Source organism: Perca flavescens, chromosome 22 (assembly GCF_004354835.1).
Source record: "Perca flavescens isolate YP-PL-M2 chromosome 22, PFLA_1.0, whole genome shotgun sequence".
NCBI lineage: Eukaryota > Metazoa > Chordata > Actinopteri > Perciformes > Percidae > Perca > Perca flavescens.
This window is the reverse complement of record NC_041352.1, coordinates 10,629,588-10,649,177: the sequence shown is the minus strand read 5'-3', so window position 1 is coordinate 10,649,177 and position 19,590 is coordinate 10,629,588. Positions and strand designations below refer to the sequence as shown.

Sequence of the window (19,590 nt, the reverse complement as noted above, 5' to 3'; positions counted from 1 at the left end):
AATTGGAAAAAGTGTTAGAGTTTTGAAAAATGTGTATTTTGATCATTGGTTGTGAGTTTTGTGTCCAGAGTTTTGAAAAATGACGTCAAGGTTCTGAAATTAGTAGCAAAGTCATTGTAAAAAACTGTAACACAAAGCTACAGTATGTGTAATGCAAGTGCATTCGGAGTGACACAAAACCCAGACTTTCCCTTAGTGTATTGCAGGGAAGAGTGTATCTCCAAATTAACATCCATTGTTAATGAGTGGCAATGTAATGACCCTTTCAGAGCAACTCATAAAGAGCTTACCGGACGTGCACACACCTGGCACAAAGTCGGTACACCGCTTTATATTTCTCTCTAACCAGCAGCTACATGTTGTGTAAAGCACAGAACAAAGTACACAGGGCATTTATGACCATGCGCCAGAGACACTGTTGGCACCCACGAGCGTGTGCGTTTTAAACAACACCAAAATAACAACCTGTTTGATTATTAAATCAAATACAGACTCTGTTTTAAATAGAGAAGTTAGTGACTGAATGAAACTTGGATCATCTAAGTGCACATGCTCCTGAGCTGTGCACACAGCTGTTGTGTTCACTGTTGCTGGTTGACATGTACACCAACGTGCAGGAGGAGTTCAGTGAATGCTACACAGCAAAGTGCATTGTGGAGTGAAATACTAAGGGGAACAAATAGCTTTCTTTCAACTTTTGGAGGATCTGACGACATTATGTGTGTGGATTTCTTTATTTCTTAAATTGGAGTTTACGTGACCCTCCGTCCCCTGTGGCAATTTTGCGCTTGAGTTGTATACACCATTAGTCAGAGCATCACTAAAGCTGCTCCATTATTTGGATTGCATTAATCCCACCATGTACAGAACAAAATAAATGGCCATGCTTCTTTTATTGGTCTGGTACGTGTGTGATTTAATAACACAGTTCATGGGTGGATCATTATGACTAAATTAAGTGTCAGACCAAATACTATGATACCAATATACATCAAAATCACATTACAATATTTTTTGAATGCCTACTCGTGCTTTTTTAAAAAGAAATTTACAAAAAAAGTGACTTGCAATAAAACCACAAAAGTAAAAATCCACATCCCAATATTACAACATTAAACCGATATATTGCACAGCTCTACTACAGGCTAATAGTTATGGGAAACTGGTATCACAGCTTTGCAAATGGAAGTGTGTCAGCCTTGAGTTGGAAAATTTGAGTGGAACATGGCTGGTATAAAGGATGATCAGCATGGGATGGTTCAATAAAATCTATTTCATATTGATGCATTATTTATTCCAAATCTAAGCCTTGAAGTAACATGATATGTAAAAGAGTTTGGACCCACCTTCTCATTCAATGCGTTTCCTTTTTATTTTCATGACTATTTACATTGTAGATTCTCACTGAAGGCATCAAAACTATGAATGAACACATATGGAATATGGTTAATGTTGCTCGGGAAAGGGAAGTTTGGGGTCCCCTGCTGGAGCTGCTCCCCCCGCGACCGATGTACTTAACAAAAAATTGTGGAATAACTGAAAACCTGTCTTATATTTTAGATTCTTCAAAGCAGCCAACCTTTGCTTTTATTATTAAAAACGGAAAAAAATCCACTAATTAACCCTGACAAAGCACACCTGTGAAGTGAAAACCATTTCAGGTGACTACCTCATGAAGCTCATTGAGAGAACACCAAGGGTTTGCAGAGTTGTCAAAAAAAGAAACACATTGAATGAGAAGGTGCGTCCAAACTTTTGGCCTGTACTGTATATTTACTCCTATTTGGATCAAAAGTGAGTTTCGATACAGTTTTTTATTATCACTTTAGGACTAATTTCAGAACCTTGATGTCATTTTTCAAAACTCTAGACACAAAACTCACAACCAATGATCAAAATGGACATTTTTCAAAACTCTAACTTGTTTCAATTGCTTGGATACAATACACATAAACCTAAGATCATATCTTCATTTAACAAAGATCACCTGTTCAATACAACTTAACATCAAAGTACTACTATTTCAAAAAGCAATTCACACATTACATTTCAAATGATTGTCTATTCATTCCATTACAATCATCTAACTATCAATTGATACAACTACTCAAAATGATAAGTAACTGTTGCATTACTCTTAATGCATAGTTGTATGGAAACAGACAAACAATATTCCATGTTTAGATCATGAAAGTTTAAAGTTAACAAGATTCATTGTCACCAATTAGCGTGGAGCATGAACCAATTAGACTACATTATCTATGGATGTAATATTTCATCATCATTCTTTAATGTAATGTATTACTGTTTATCAGACACTGTTTCTATGCTCCCATGTACCACCTTAGTTTAGTTTAGTTTATTTATTTAAAGAAACAGGGACAGCGTACAATAAACAATAACCCCAAGGGGAGAGATGCATAGTACCAGGTTTTAGCTCAAGAGCTAATTTTCACCTGTAGTCCCTGGGCAGGCTGATCTTAACTAAAATACACAATACATCATACATACATGAATAGTAAAATTAACATTAACCAAATAAATAAAATATAAAAAAAGGTCATATTCAAACCTTTCATGTACTCAGATCTACTCTTATAGACCTCACACACACACATACATATATCCAGTCACATGTGTGTACAAATTTGATTTGACAAAAGCCATTTCTTTGTCTGTCTTGCAAACGTGTAAAAGTGTGCGCTTCCTATCAGCTCTGTGGGCAACATATTCCACTGACGAGCAGCCACACAAGAAAAAACATTTATTCCAAATGTTGTCCTGCGTTTAGGGATCCTGCATACACCTCGCACTGTAGATCTAGTTGTTCGAGCCGTTATTTCAGAGCCCAAAGATATGAATTCTTTTAGTGGAGGAGCAGCGGTGTCATGGAGGATTTTATACATTAAACACAGATTTGTGTGGATTATCAGATTTTCAAAGCTAAGAAATTTATATTTTACAAGAATATGACAGTGATGGAATCGTCTGGCTTTGTTATCGTGAATCTTTAGAGAGCTTTTATATAATGACTCACGAGGCCTGAGGGCAATTTTAGTAGCCAATCATTGCATTTAGATAGGCCCCTGAGGCCCCGATTGTAAGGGAATTTCGAATATATCTATACTGTGCCATATTAAATTTAATTGTATTTGATAACTTTTTAATATGTTTTTTAAAACCTAAATTTGATTCCAATTTTGTATTTTATAACGATTTGTAAAAAACATTGAAACAGTCTTATCTAAATTTAAGGTGAGGCATGAGTTTTTCAGCCATAAAAGAGACTTTCTTCATCTCTCTGGTCAATTTTTGAGCGACTTCTTCCGCAGTTTTACCATGTACATATAGCACTGTATCATCAGCATACATAATACTTTTGCTCTTACACACTGTTGGCAGATAATTTATGTATAGTGTAAAAAAGGAGCAGCACGGTGGCCCAGTGGTTAGTGCTATAGGCCAATATCAAACCTTCCATTTTGAAGTAAAATCATAGAAAAAGTGGTTTTTCAACAACTCAACCTTTTCTTATCGCTTTTCTTATTGATGCCTTCCAGTCAGGTTTTCGACCACACCACAGCATTGAGACGGCTCTTGTTAAAGTCTTTAATGACATCCACTTAAACACAGATAGTGGCAAAATTTTAGTCTTAGTATTACCTGATCTCAGTGCTGCATTTGATACGGTAGACCATGACATATTGCTTGACCGATTGGAAAACTGGGTTGGTCTTTCTGGCTCAGTACTAAAGTGGTTTGAATCCTATTTAAAGAATAGGGACTACTTTGTGTCTATAGGTAATTATACATCTGAGCATACAAATATGACGTGGGAGTTCCCCAAGGCTCAATTCTGGGGCCTCTTCTGTTCAACATCTACATGCTTCCACTGGCTCAGATTATGGAAAACAACAAAATAAATTACCATAGTTATGCGGATGACACACAAATTTACATAACCTTATCGCCAGGGAACTATAGCCCAATACAACAATTAAATATGTGCATTGAACAGATTAATGATTGGATGTGCCAGAACTTTCTTAAATTAAATGAAGAAAAAACGGAGGTGGTTGTTTTTGGAGCAAAAGAGGAACGATTGAAAGTCAGCGCTCAGCTTCAAACGACAATGTTAAAAACAACCGACAAAGCAAGAAATCTTGGTGTAGTCATGGACTCAGACCTACATTTTAAAAGCCACATTAACATAATTAAAAAATCAGCCTATTATCACCTTAAAAATATATCAAGGGTTAAAGGGCTTATGTCTCAGCTGGATCTGGAAAAACTTGTCCATGCTTTTATCTTCAGTAGACTTGACTACTGTAACAGTGTCTTTACAGGTCTCCCTAAAAAATCAATCAAACAGCTGCAGCTGATTCAGAACGTTGCTGCTCGAGTCCTCACTAAAACCAAGAAAGTGGATCACATCACTCCAGTACTGAAGTCTCTACACTGGCTTCCAGTGCCTCAAAGAATTGATTTCAAAATACTTTTACTGGTTTATAAATCACTAAACGGTTTAGGGCCAAAATACATTTCTGATCTGCTACTACATTATGACCCACCCAGACCTCTCAGGTCATCTGGGACAGGTCTACTTGTTGTCCCCGGAGTCAGAACTAAACAGGGGGAAGCAGCGTTCAGTTTTTATGCTCCACATATCTGGAACAAACTCCCAGAAACCTGTAAGGCCGCTGCAACTCTCAGTTCTTTTAAATCTAAGCTAAAGACCTATCTTTTTGATGTTGCTTTTCTTTAAATAATCTATTTTATTAACTCTAATTTCTTATACTGCACTGTAACTTTTATTCTTATACTGCACTATCAATTTTATTCTTGTCTTTTAATGTTTTTAATTTGTTTATTAATGTTTTTTAATTGTTTTCTAACTGCTCTTTAATGTTTTATGTAAAGCACTTTGAATTGCCCTGTTGCTGAAATGTGCTATACAAATAAAGTTGCCTTGCCTTGCCTTGCCTTGCCTTGCTGTGGCCTCACAGCAAGAAGGTTCTGGGTTCAAATCCAGGCCTTTCTGTGTGGAGATTGCATGTTCTCCCCGTGTCTGCGTGGGTTTTCTCCGGGTTCTCCGGTTTCCCCCACAAAAATATGTTCCCCTCCCTAACTAGCTGATGTGTGGTGAGCGTTCTGGCGTCGTAAGGCGTTGTATGGCTGCCGTGCATCACCCAGGTGGGTGCTACACATTAGTGGTGTTAGAGAGCAGTCCCCACCCCCCCTCCCCCAAAATGCGCTTTGAGTGTCTATGATAAAGCGCTATATAAATGTAATAAAATTAAAAATTAAAAAATAAACTGCAAAATAGAACCTTGTGGCACCCCCATGCTGCAGGGTCTTAAGGGTGATTTTGTATTGTCGACCGCAATACATTGTTGTCTGTCATTAAGGTAAGATTGAATCCATGCTATTGTGTTTATGTCAAGAGAATAGTCAGATAGCTTGCTGATAAGAAGCTGGTGATTAACTGTGTCGAAAGCCTTTCTCAGGTCAAGAAAGACCACCCCTACCACACCTCCACCATCAAGACTGGATTTTATGTCTTCTAGTAGGTAGCAGCATGCAGACTCTGTGGAGTATTTTTTCCTGAACCCAAACTGGCAAGGATGTAATGCTTCAATGTGGTCAAGATGCTCCACTAGCTGCTCTGCTACCACCTTCTCAAAGATCTTGGAGATGGCTGGTAAAATGCTAATAGGTCGATAGTTTGACACACAGAGCTTATCTCCTGACTTAAAAATCGCCTTGACTATTGCTTTTTTCAACGCCAAAGGAAAATTGTTTTCATTTATAGATTGATTCACAGCTATTGTTAGTGCTGGAGTGAAAATAATTTTGTTTTCTTTTAAAAGGGATGTATGAAGTCCAAATATATCCTTTGCTTTACTATTTTTTAAATTTGCTATTATTTTGGAAATTTTATCTTCATCTATATTCTGCAACCTACAATAAGACACATTTCCATCTCCATGATCATCTCGGCAGCAGTTCACTTCAGGAAAAGTCTCCGCCAGATCCAACACAGAATCCAAGAAATAATCATTGTAATGTTTAGCCAGAATAGAGCCCTCATTTTGAACAATTCCATTGATTTTAAGCTGTAAATGCTCCTGATGTATTTTTCCCTTCCCAGTAGTTTATCCATGCTCCTCCATACATTTTTACAGTTACCTTTTGCCTCTTTGATTAAGTTTAAGAAAAAAATTCGCTTTTGCTTTTCGAAGCAGTATGGTAACTTTATTTCTTAGTGATTTATAAATATAATAATCAGTGGTTAATTTAGTTTTAAGAGAAACCTTGAGAGCTTTATCTCTCTGTTTCATTATATCCCAAAGGGATTCATTAAACCACGGGAGGCCTCTTTTTATTTGATTTTCTATGTTTAAGCTGTGTGTATTTATCTATTGTATTCTTTATAGCAGTAATAATATTGTCACATGTATGTCCACAGTGTTCTTTATTTATTTTAGAGGCCCTGTCAATTTCATTTAAATCAGTTTTGAAGTGGTCATAATTTCTTTTAGGAATATGAGGAATTCTACATTGTTTATTTAATTGTTCTTTGTTTATGTATCTTGATTTATTTAATTTCCTGGCTATTAGAACAAAATTATGATCAGACAGTCCAGTTATTAGGTTGTATGTTTTAATGACCCTGTCTGGTTTATTGGTGAATATTAAATCTATCAAAGTTTGAGACGTTTTTGTTATTCTTGGAGGCTTTTTGATCAATTGTGTCATTTGTATTGAGTTTGCAATGTCTTTTAGGTGTTTCCTCTTGCCTTTATCAAGCCAATTTATGTTGAAATCGCCCATGAGCAATATTTCCTTTCGTTCATATGTTTTTAAAATTGTAGTTAAACCAGTATAAAAATCGCTTGTTGCATTTGGTGGTCTATATACACAAAGTACAATAAATGACATTTGGGGCGATAATTTCAATGTAACACCAACACACTCTATAGTTTGATCTGGAATGTCTATTTGACAACTGTCAATGCTGTCCTTTACGTAGATCAAGACCCCGCCCCCTTTTCCCTTTCCTCTGTCCTGTCTATATACTTGATATCCCGGAATCATAAATGCCGATGCAGGAGTTGTAGCTGTAATCCAAGTCTCAGAAAGACACCGGTAATGTAAATTTGATCCCAGCAATAAATAAATTACGTATGTTGATATGTCCTCCAAATATTCCTTTCGGCTTTGAGACTATTTAGAGTATTTACAGTACTGCACTCTATGCATGCATGCAGGCGCTTGGAATTGCTGGTCCAATTCTGCCAACTCGTTACTGATGATCTATCTATCTATCTATCTATCTATCTATCTATCTATCTATCTATCTATCTATCTATCTTCATACCACATTGTTCGCCATGCCTGAAGGTTTTTTCCAAGATGTTTGGCTAATTGCGATGTAGATGATAACCTGTGGCCAAATCCACAAGACAGAGTTGATGAAGATGCAGAATACAGTAATCACTTCTTTGTTTTGCTTTTTAAAGTACAAGCAAGTTGAGGAACACTGCATTTGATGTTTTACAGTACTGTCTTTTCTTTTCTATTTCCTAGCTATTTATTTTTGCTTTGATTCAAATCAACCTATGTTGTGATTGTACTGTACTGTTTTTCATCAATACATTTCAGATTTTCTTCAACAATTCCAATGTGTCTGTAGTTTTTTCTCCACTACTGCAGTACTTTTACAGGGATGTATTTACATGTAGTACCATAATGAAACATGTATCACCTATTTTGTAATACTATATTTAATGATTGTAAGAACGATGACACAGTGAAACTATGTGTAGCTTGTGTGTGGGCGATCTGTGACGGATTTGTTTTTTTAACCAGTGATTGTGCAAGTGCAAGAATTCTTTAAAGATATGAATGCACAATGCAATGTTTGGAACATTGGACAGCCTGTGTTACAAGTGATGACAATTGACGAGTTTTATGTCTAGAGTTTTGAAAAATTACGTCAAGGTTCTGAAATTAGTAGCAAAGTGATTGTAAAAAAAACTGTAATAATAAACAGCCAAAATGATCAGCTCTGCATGCACACTGGCTTGTAGCCAGTAAATGTATGTCAGTGACAAAAGTCCACTGTGGCCACTGTGAGTCAAGGCCATTGAACGGTTTATTAGTGTCGCCTGGAACTATTTGCATATGGACTGATTTGACTCTGCCAGTTCTTGAAAAGAGGTCGAGTCAGTCAACATTAAAGACATATTTACATCTCCCAAGCAAAAAAATGGAGTATATCCCAGTCCCTGCACAGGCATACTTAAAGAAAAAACACACATTTCACTCCCTGGAGCTCTGGCCTTAGGTATTGTATACCTGCCTTTGTTCCTGCATTACGCTAAAGAAATGCTTGAGGACAAAAAAAAAGTATACCTCAATGAAACAATTTAGCCAAGAAAAAGTCACCAGGGAACTGAAAAGGCCAATTCCTCAGAGTCCTCTCCTTTTGTCTGCCTGTAATGCATTAGCGGGCAGTGAGCAGAAGTACATAAATGTAGCATGCTGCAAGGCAGAAAGACTTTTTGTCATTGGAGGAATAATTCAAGAGTCCATGCTGGGATTTTATCTGAAGAGATATCTGGATCTAAGTAGGACTACCTTCAGCCATTCTTACAAAGTGCACAGAAGGATTGTTTTGGGACACACGTTTATTGCGTACCCTGTTGCCAAGGGCAAATATTTACACAGGTCAACTTGAGGATACAGAACAGCTGAGGCACCATGGTGAACCAATCACTACCAGTGTCTCAACAAAAAAATCTGTGTTTTAACAATCACACTTCTGTTTCTTTGGCAGATTCATACATTTGAAAGCCCACACAATAAACACTGAATTTACTGAGCTGCTTACACACTTCCTGGCAGATCGGGAATTTATTAGCCTTAATTCAAGGTAGACCAGTGGTGATAAAGAAAAAGGGGACAGAAACTATGAGCTCCAATCAAGACTCAAGCAAGGCATCACAACGGTCAATCATTTTTTTGGAAAACTCAATTTTCACAAAAGCAGATGTGCATTATGTCAAAATGATATAATGTCTAAATGGATCTGGCTATAGCAGGGTATAAATAATGCCTTTGGAGGAATTAACTCCAACTAAGCAGTGTCATTCAGAGCCCCACTAATACTGTCTCAGCCATATAAGGATAGGTGGCCACGTTTTCTGTGAAGTGATGTTTAAATCCATTCGACAGGACTGAAACAGGTTTTTCTTGTAAGATTGTTTGCCAGCTTCATGTCGGGTGGACTCTTTTACGAGGAAACATAGACCCACGAAAATAACTTAGCTATGTGCATGTGCATCACCGGGAACGCAAATCGCAATCGATTGCCCAAAGCGAACGTTATCATAGAGGTATTCTGGTTTTCTTTAAAACAAGGCATATAGCAATAACAACACACACACGCCGCATTGCATGGCCAGCTGCTCTTGTTGTAAAATAATGTTTTTGAAAAAAAACACCGGCCCTGTCGTGTGTGTGTGTGTGTGTGTGTGTGTGTGTGTGTGTTTGTGTGTGTGTACCAGCCATATGATATGACGTTATGGAAAGAGTGAAATGATAAGATTCCCAAATGGACCTACCTTATGACTTTCATTAAGATGATTTGACGCCTCACTCTCTCAACTGGTTATGGCTTCCAGTGTCGTTCGCGAAGCCGTGTATGTTGAGTCAACGACACAGCCATGTCGAGTCATTTTTGATAAACAAGCCCGCCTCTTGCTCCTGTCCACACACGCTAGCAACTTGTGGGGGATGCGACGGGGCTGGAGCTCCGTGTATATGACAGCTTTGCGGTGTTTAGCGAGAATCCCATCCCACACCGAACGTGCTTAATTGCAGAGGTGCAAATCATGCAGCTCGACGCTCGATTACAGAAACAACAGGGTGGGGGGTGGTGGTGTGTGGACGCCCCCCTCTCTCTCTCTCTCTCTCTCTCTCTCTCTCTCTCTCTCTCTCTCTCTCTCTCTCTCTCTCTCTCTCTCTCTCTCTCTATAGAGATCAAATTACAGCTGAATTCTTAAAGATACACACACACGCACACTACCACAGTGGTCTGACCAAGAACACTCACTGTGTCTATTTATAGCCCAGGCTTGGTGAACCGATCAGACAGGATCAGCCAGTAAAACAAACTGCAGCCATGGCCGACTGGTCTAAAAATCAATGAATCCTCCAGTGAAGGCCTTTAAATCTACTCTTTCACTGACACCATTACATCTTTTACATGAATCTCGTTTTGCCATGTATTAGTCACAAACAGATTAGGCTACTTTGTATGATTTTTTTGACAATCAGAGGCTGTAAACCTTGTCATTTATTGGGTTGTAATTCAATAGGTTACATGCATTGACAATGGGGAGTTTTACAAAACATAGCCTAGAACAGCCATAGTGCACCATGTCCACCGACACATTATCAGAGTGGGCAGGTGAGAAAATCCAATATTTTTTACAGCACAGATATGTGTCTAAATCACAATCAACAGAGCAACCACAAATTAAAACAGATCATGTGAAAATTGTCCCATCCCCAATACAGAATTCATTTATAACAGTATTTCACCATCAAAGAAGACCTGTCCTCAACCACCTCACTGCTGGAAAACATTAACTGACATCAGAGCAAGCATGAGTAGACAGAGCTAAACATGTTTAAAGTGCTCATATTATGCTCATTTTCAGGTTCATAATTGTATTTAGAGGTTATATCAGAATAGGTTTCCATGGTTTAATAAAAAAAAAAAACACCATATATTTGTTGTACTGCAGATTGCTGCAGCTCCTCTTTTCACCCTGTGTGTTGAGCTCTCTGTTTGAGCTACAGAGTGAGGCATCTCACTTCTGTACCATCTTTGTTGGGAGTCGCACATGCGCAGTAGCTAGGTAAGGACTACTAGCCAGTCAGAAGCTGAGTATGAGGATGTGCCACGCTAGCAGCTAGGCGAGCATTATAACGTGTGTTACAAAGTGATGCGCGTTTGTCACAGAAGTAAAGGCTGGACTACAATAGAGCTGTTTGGAGCAGTTTGTGTTTTTTATGGAAGATGGTAAGTCCCTTTGGGGTGGACTTTGGGCTTTTTCTCTTTGTAAACCTGTAACGTGCACAAAAAAAGATATATAACACAAAGGAAAGGGAAAAAGCCAAAACGCATAATATGAGCACTTTAACAGAGTTAACTGGGCTTTGTGTAGACAGCACTAATATTATTGGTTGTTTGGCAGGTTTAGCAGGACCTGCAGTTGTGATGAGCCCATTAAGAACCAATTACAGACTCCAGATCAATTGTAGCTCTTTGCTAAGGACAGAATTTCTGTCGGTCAATAAGCTTACCAGGCACTAAGAATCTTTATTATTTTCAACCCATTTCCAGGACAAAGGTCACGGCACGGCGGTTCTTCTCACAGCTGAGGACGATGCAGACGTGTATAAAGTACTAGAGACCCATACTTGAGTAAAAGTACAAGTGCTCTATTAAAAAAGTGACTTGAGTAGAAGCAGAAGTGCTCTTTAAGCACAACACTTAAGTAGAAGTACTAAAGTATTCAACATTTTTTGTACTTAAGTATTGCAAATAGTTTATTTTAAAAATACTACTCAAGTATAAGTAAAAGTACAAGTATTGTGTTATTTAGTTATTCAAGAAAGCTGTCAACATTTTGAATATCATATTGTTTATATTATGTCAAATGTTTAGCCAAAGGAATTAACAAATATTAATTATATTAAAAATAACAAATATTAACAAATACTGAAATAAAATGTACAATTATCACACTGTGCAAGTAAAATGAACATCCCTCCATCACAGTAACAATTAAAGCCCCAAAAAACGTATCACACACTGGCTAGCTAGTAACGTATAATGAACAGGAAAGTTAGCAAGCTAGCAACATACAGGTAAACTAGCAGCTTCACATCACAGGGTCAAACGGTTAACACTCAGGACTCACTGCAGACCCAAACAACTCAGGAATAGATTACTCTGCTGCAACAATAGCTGAATAGAAAGAGTACAAACTTACATGTCTCTGACTTCTGGACGGGCAACCATAATGAAAAGAAACACAACACAATTTCGGGGATTTCTTACGTAAATTACGTAATTAACTAACCTACAGCGTGGGGAATTCACAACAGTAACTCTGTAACGATGCAGCACATAAAAAATCTATCGGAGTAAAAGTATTAAACTCATAAAAAATATCTACTCAAGTAAAAGTGGAAGTAGGAGAAAAAAATAAGAATACTCCAGTAGAGTACAGATACAGCCTTTTAGTACTTAAGTAAAGTAGTAAAGTAGTTCTACTTCGTTACTATACAGCTCTGGGCATAATGGAGTTGAGATTGGTTTGGTGTCTAGTAAATCTCAAAATTTAAGCACACTGGAAATAGCATCACATAGGCCTCCATTAAAATTAATTTGTCCCTTTAATTGATTTCAGTTTGGTAAAGATACTGAAAAAAACTGTGATTTGATTTGCAATCTCACAGCATGCACGCAACCAGACGAGACAGAATAGGATATATGACAATGTAATGTCATTGTCCACCTGGTCTAAAAAAAACACAATATTCACTTTTTTAACTATGATGTGATGAGTGTGGCATGAGCTGTGTTCAAGTCATTTCTCTCACTTTAATGATTTTCAGTAAAGACCCAAACGTTTCCAAATGACCAAATAGACATAATGTTAGCATTAAGTCCTATTTTAAAAGGCTAACCAAGACCGTCAGTAACAGGACTTCTAGTCTGAATATAGCACCCATATGAATCACCTCTCTTCTTTCAGACAACCCAGGAATATGCTTCGAAACCACGAGGTATAAATAGGGCTCGCTGACATATCAAGTTAACTTTGGATGTTGTAACCTATATGGCTTTCCCTACAGCTTTCAACTGCGGACTCGAACAACTTATGTCTGCGTGACTTGCAGTGAGAGAAGTTGCAACAAACAACAGTAGCTTTCTAATTAGGTTACCTCCCAAACCTACATTACAGTCACAGTGCATTCTGGGAAATATGTAAAGATGCGCAGGTCGATGACAACAACCACATCGCGCTTCAAGGCAGATTTGCTCTCCTTTAATGGTATAGGTACTTTGACAGGAGGAGGGTTGTTATGGTTGTATTTGTTGGTTAATGTGGTTGTGTTTTATTTACATAAAACGCAAAGCATGATAAGATGTGCCAGTCCGGCTCAATATTCTATTTCTATGGCCCAATCTAGGGAGGAATGCGCCTAAAACGGTTTTTTTTCTTCTTTTCATTCGCTTGATTGTTCCAATCATTCCACCTCATCCCTGCGTTACATAGTAGCAATGTACAGTTACATCAGAGATGGCTGTCTTACAGTACTGGCTACTGCCACACAGCGGTGCTCTTTCTCCATGTTACTCACCCTGCAATGGTTTCCTTTATTATGGTTTTATACACTTTGATACATTGGTTATGGTTGTTTGTTTTTACTTAGAGAACATTTTAGTAATTAATTTGACTATTTGTTACCCAAGAAAGTTGACTTATTTTGGGAGGAAGTGTGCTGTCACAGAAACTAACTTCTTCAAAATTATAAAAAGGTAAAATATAGTTTTTATTATTCATAGTGAAATACAAAAATTAAGATACATGCATTGGTAATGGCATAAATACAGTAGATCAACATAAAAAAAAATTATATATATAAAAAAAAACAGATATTATTTTCAGCTTATTGTACGGAGAAAAAAGAAGTAAAAGCAAAGAAACCACATATACATCATACCACATACATGTGTACTTTGGTCAATAAACAAAAAGCAATGCCAAGAGGCAGGATGATAAATGCACTGATCAGTGGACTGGATCATTCAGATGTAGTATGAAATATGATATACAATATAAAAGTAGCTTTAGTGATCAATGTGGAATAGACAACAAAAACATTGAATTAGTGGTAAAAAAAAAAAGCAATACAATGAAAGCTAGTTGACCAGAGCAGCACAATAATCAGTCAGTTCTGATGACTAAAAGCCTCTTGAGTGAGTGTGTTTAGTGTACCATAGATTCCTTCTGCCCGACATCTTAGAAGACAATTTAATCCTACAAAGGCTCTTTCTCACAAAACAACTCTGGACCATGTGTCCACATAAGTGTATTCTCGCCAGGCAGTTTTACACTGTATATAGACACATGTAGCTCTTATATAGATAATATCCATGGCAAAATACTGTCACACAATATATGATAAAAAAGGCACAAACAGGAGTTTTGAGTTGATAATATATCATAACTGTTCACACTAGTTTAAAACTAACTACAACAAAATGTACAAATATAACAATTGTGGTTCTCCTCATGCTTATTTAACTAAGTCTTTATACTGGAAAATAACAAGCCTGACACTGTTTGAACAGAGCTTCATTTCTGAGCCTATGATGACACTATTGTAAATAGGGGTGTAAGAAAAAAATCAATACACTTGAGTATTGCGATTTTATTTTGCAATACTGCATCGATTTTCAAAAAGGCACTATCGATTTTTTTTTTCCATGTAAGACTATGTAAGAAGTTAATGTTGTGTTTAAACCCCCTACCGCTAGATGGCTATGCTGATACGCACCACTAGTGTCCTTGCCTAACAGTGCCAAGCAGTGCCTGACTTTTAGCTAGAAGCTAACAATGTGGCTGAACTTTGGCCTACTTCAGCATATAAACATTAACTCACTAAGAACCTCTGAACCACTATCCCAAACTGGCAGTTTGATTTTCTGTGTACTGAATTGTTTACCTGAGTAAACTTCTTTGACTTTTATGAACATGTCTTTTTTTAAATATTAGTTGCCTTACGCACAGTATTGAAATATATTGCAATATATTGAATTGTGCCCCATGTATCGTGATATGTATCGTATCACAAGATTCTTGCCAATACGCAGCCCTAATTGTAAACCCAGCACAGTAATACTTTTTTTTTATTATATTTTTTTTGAAATGACTCATGATGTGTAAGAATAGCACCATGGAGCTACATTACAAGTTTGCAGTAAATATAGGTGTACATAGAGTATCCACACAAAACAGGCACTTCTTAGCACATGATCACATGATACATGCATGCACATCCATTCACACAGTTAAGACCTCAGAATGCCCCAGTAATCATACATAAAATTAAAATCAAGATGAAAAAATGTTGAAAATTAAAAATACATTTGCAACTAATTTTACTAGCCAAAATGTATTGTGTAAAAAGTGATTGAACACACTTGAAACAGTCTAGAAATGAATACAGCCATCGCAAAAATTGGCTACAAGTTCTTCCATGACATGTTACAATTGTTTAGGCATTTCTAAACACAACTTATGTATTCCTAGTTGATGTTAATGATAACACGTTGATAATGGCATAATATAGAGCTCAAACTGGTTCTCTCCACATCAATTCTTCCAATAGTATCTAAAACAAAATCCTCTGTAAAAAGCTTCTTATAGCTAGAAAGGAGCTGTTGAGTACCAGTCTGCTCGTCTCTGAAGAAAATGGGTTGTAATCAGACTATTTTTTACAGTCTATGGTTGTAACAGCTCAAATCAAATATACTGTATTTTTAACATGCATGTCTTTTACAGTTTAGCAAAACCTTGAGGTATGCCTGAACTCACTCCAAGGCACAGTGGTGCACCATAGCACATTTCAGTTCTCCTGAACGTCATTACGTCTCTGGGATTGAACCCGATTGCCTAACAATTTTCAAATTATTATCTGGTATATGTCTACAATTTCACATGAATGCTCAACATACGACTGTAAACCCTCCCCATCTTGCAAATAAGGCAAATAAACCCTTGCAAAATTACCTTGAGAAACTCATGCTGCTGTCTCTACACAACAGAAACGGTGTTCATTTTTCAGCATAGATGACAATAACATCCATCCGGACAAGTAAAAATCCAAGGATAAAAAAAAAAAAATAAAAGAATAGAAAACGTAGTCCTTAAAGCCACAAAGAGTCGTAGCCCGTTGGCGTGTCCCGCTCCTTCACTACACCATGAACTGCGTATAGCCCTCAGCGCCCGTGACAATCACATCCATCCAGATCCTCATGGCCTCAGGAGAGGGAGCAACCATGTAGTAGACTCTGTCATGAGTCTTTACACTGAAGGTCAGCGAGGGGTTTGGGCTCTGAAGGAGAGAAAGGAAAGGGGAAGGATGAAACGATAACAAGAGGGAGGGAAAAAAACGAGAAAGGAAAGAGAGATGATGTATGGTGAGCGGGAGACAGAGAGAAGTAAATTAGAAGACAATAAATCATACTTTTCAAGACGGAATGTAATTTGCATGCATTGCTTTTGTAGCGCCACACACACACACACACACACACACACACACACACACACACACGTACCTTATGTGCATTCTTTAAGTGATCATAATACACTTCTTCAATAGCTTGGAAGTAGATGACTCCTTTCAGCTTGGCTTCATGCTTGTCTGCAGAAGACATAACAGTTGCTATGACATATAAATATAAACAAAATGTATCAATACAAAGTTTGTAAATGTACTGAAGCGAGTTTCATTTATATTTCAAACACATGTAAAACATAGTATGTATTTAAATATATCTGTAAAATACTATGTGGATGCAGTGTACACACGTCTGTGTATTTGTGTCTTCATGTGGTAGTTTTTTGTGCACCTCGTGCCCTACCTGAATAGTAGGAGAGCGTGCGTCGGTTACGATCAAAGACGAACCAGCGTTTCTTCCAGGTTTTGATTTTGCCTCCCATTTTAATCAAGTAGCCACGGCAGGTCTTTTCAGAGATGGATAAGTGGAAGCACGTGTCTGGGCTGTGGCCCGCCGACTCAATGTGAGCCCGCAAGTCAAAATCGTCCTTTCGCACCGGCAGGTACCGTGTTAGCGGCCGAGACTGGAGAGAAAAGAGTGAATGGGGCATTGATTCAAGTAATTAAAAAAAAAAAAAAAACGACGTATTTATAATTTCTTTTGTGTTTGTATAATTCATACAAATCATGCAGATGTGAATGTTAGACAGATGAAAGTATACAATTCTTTCTTCTGCTGCCAAGAGTTGATGGTCCAGGCAAGAGAACAGAAGATGATGGATGAAGCTTATACTACCTGTCAGCACAGACATGATTGAAACCATACAGAGAGAGAGGGAAGTATGCATGAAACATACTAAAAGTTAGCTAAAGAATCAAAGGCTTTGCTGGCTTTGTTGAAAAACTAAAAAAAGTTAGTTCCCTAAAAGGCGACATCAACCCTCAGAAAGAATAATCGCATATTGAGAAACACTTTCCAATCATAAATTAATATTTTCGATTGGAACACAAATAGTTCACGCTCCCGTGTTTCCCGGGAAAGTCACGTGTTTCTTCCCTACCTGTGCCCGCTGTTTCTCCCGCAGTTTCACCTCCCGGTCGATGAGTTTCTGGCGTCTGCTCGTCTCCTCCTGTAGCCTTTTCTCCAGGTCCTCCCTTCTTTTTCTCTCCTCATCCAGCGCCTGATTTCGCACTTCCATCTCTTGCTCCTGAGGAATAATTGAAATTGTTACAAAGGTTTCAAAAGGTACACTGTGTAGGAATTTCTGCTTCTTCTCTATCTAGCGCTGAAATTGTATTTTGCGTTCAAACGAATAGTGCTCTCTAGCGCCTCGCTTTTTCAAATGCATGTTGCAACTACGGTAGCCGTTAAGTACCAAAAAGCTATAACAACATGTCTTCCAATTTTGGCTTTTTTGGCGACGAGGATTCCTTCTCCTGTGGCTCGGCATAAGTATGATCCTCCAACATGAACTAAAGTGCAGTGCAGGCTTTCAAATTTGCCGGGGCAGTGGCAAGCGCCTCTCACTGATCTCCTTCTCCGTTTCAGCTGGTTTCAGTCATGTGACGCTGGCTCTGAACAAAAACGCGTTGTGGATTAGCTAGATAGGTAGGCTAGTGCTTTATGTCCCTCTCAGCGATTTTAGTTTTTCAAAATGGCGGAACAACATGGAAGCCTCCTTGGACTTGCCCGTCGAAATTCTTCGCTTACAAGGATAAGTCAGATCATTGGCAGAGGTGATTTTACACCAATGAGGACATATTTATGAATGAAGACATTGATTTTAGCTAATAGAATACTTAAAACACTACACAGTGTACCTTTAAAACACACAAACACCAATAGAAATTGGGAAGTGCATGCCAATTTTGCTAGTTAAAAGTACAGTAGTGTCCCTGTGTCTTTAAGTTCAGGGATTTATCACAAAAGGCAAATAAAGGGACAACATTCATGCTTTTATATTTTTGGCCAGCCCCTACCAATAACAAAAAAAAAGGTGAAATCATTGTGATTAGGACTTTATGACGTACTGACCTTGTGTTCAAGGAGGCGGCTCTTCTCTGCCTGGGCTTCTCTCAGCAGACGCTCCATCTCCTCTAACTTGGCCATATTTGAAGTACTGGCACTGTAGCACACAAACACATTCAATGCTCATCAGGGAAAAAAAAAAAAAAAAAAGCAGAAACAACCTTTTTTTCCCTGCACAGTAAACTATACTTGGCCTATAATCATGGGAAAACAAACACCAAATCAACTGTCATATGGCTGAACCTGAAATCCACTGAACATGTACATAAATAGAGCAGTTGCCAAGTTCATGTATTAAAGCTGCTACACCAGCAGCCAGTGTGACAAACCGACTCCATTCTGACATCCACATGTGTTTTTTCAGGAGTAACATTTTCTGAGAATCTCAGTGTCGGTACCACAGTAGTGGATGTAAAGGTTCCTGACACTGTGGCGGAGTACATTGTCTTAATTAACGACTAAGCATAATCCAAGTTTGAGAAACAAGCCCCTTAAGTTAAACCTCCATGTAATAATACAAGTGTTTGGAGAGAACACATGGCTTAAAGCGTTCTGTTTAGCATTCCAACTAAAAGGCTACACTCCTGAGAATACTCCTGATTATTCACTGTTTATGCATGTGTGTGTGTGTGTGTGTGTGTGTGTGTGTGTGTGTTTTAAATCTAAGAGGAAATCTACTAGGAAAGGAAGCCTGGATGTTGAGGCAATCTGAGGATCGCACCATCTCACTTTCTTCTCTCTCTGTCTCTCTGTAAGACTTTCTGATTCTCTGCTGTGTCTTCGGTTTAGAAACTCTAGCTTCAGGTCTCTCACACTGCAGATGGTCTACACATGACATGCATTCTTGACTGAAATCACAGGGAAGGGATTTGTGTATACGTTTGTCATGTTAAACGGTGTTTTCTCTCTCAAAACACACACACACACACACACACACACACACACACACACACACACACACACACACACACACACACACACACACACACACACACACACACACACACACACACACACACACACACACACACACACACACACACACACACACACACACACACACACACACACACACACACACACACACACACACACACACACACACACACACACTCTGTTATCCGGAGCCAAAAGGAAATGGATACCCAGTGTTGATCTGCGATGATGTCACAACATTGTTAAGACGA

The 19,590-nt window shown here is 38.1% G+C and overlaps 2 protein-coding genes across 6 annotated transcripts in view; both read right to left on the bottom strand.

Moving 5' to 3' along the window:
• tlcd4a (TLC domain containing 4a) overlaps positions 1 to 12,151 on the bottom strand; it is a 28,702-nt gene extending 16,551 nt beyond the window's left edge. Inside the window, exon 1 of one of the 2 annotated variants that reach the window (XM_028569180.1) lies at positions 12,072 to 12,151. The gene's annotated coding sequence lies outside the window, so the exon portion shown is untranslated. Of the gene's footprint in view, positions 1 to 9,629; positions 9,958 to 12,071 lie in introns of those variants that run through there. The other variant, XM_028569179.1, reaches the window with a different exon arrangement.
• A 2,726-nt stretch (positions 12,152 to 14,877) lies between these two features.
• Positions 14,878 to 19,590, bottom strand: part of phldb2b (pleckstrin homology-like domain, family B, member 2b) — a 47,068-nt gene continuing 42,355 nt past the window's right edge. For all 4 annotated transcript variants that reach the window (XM_028569396.1, XM_028569398.1, XM_028569397.1 and 1 more), the window contains 5 exons: positions 18,410 to 18,500; positions 17,436 to 17,582; positions 16,739 to 16,958; positions 16,433 to 16,518; positions 14,878 to 16,209 (listed from right to left, as the gene is read on the bottom strand). In XM_028569396.1, the coding sequence (XP_028425197.1) occupies positions 16,069 to 16,209; positions 16,433 to 16,518; positions 16,739 to 16,958; positions 17,436 to 17,582; positions 18,410 to 18,500 (685 nt within the window). In that variant the 3' untranslated portion in view covers positions 14,878 to 16,068. The remainder of the gene's footprint in view (positions 16,210 to 16,432; positions 16,519 to 16,738; positions 16,959 to 17,435; positions 17,583 to 18,409; positions 18,501 to 19,590) is intronic.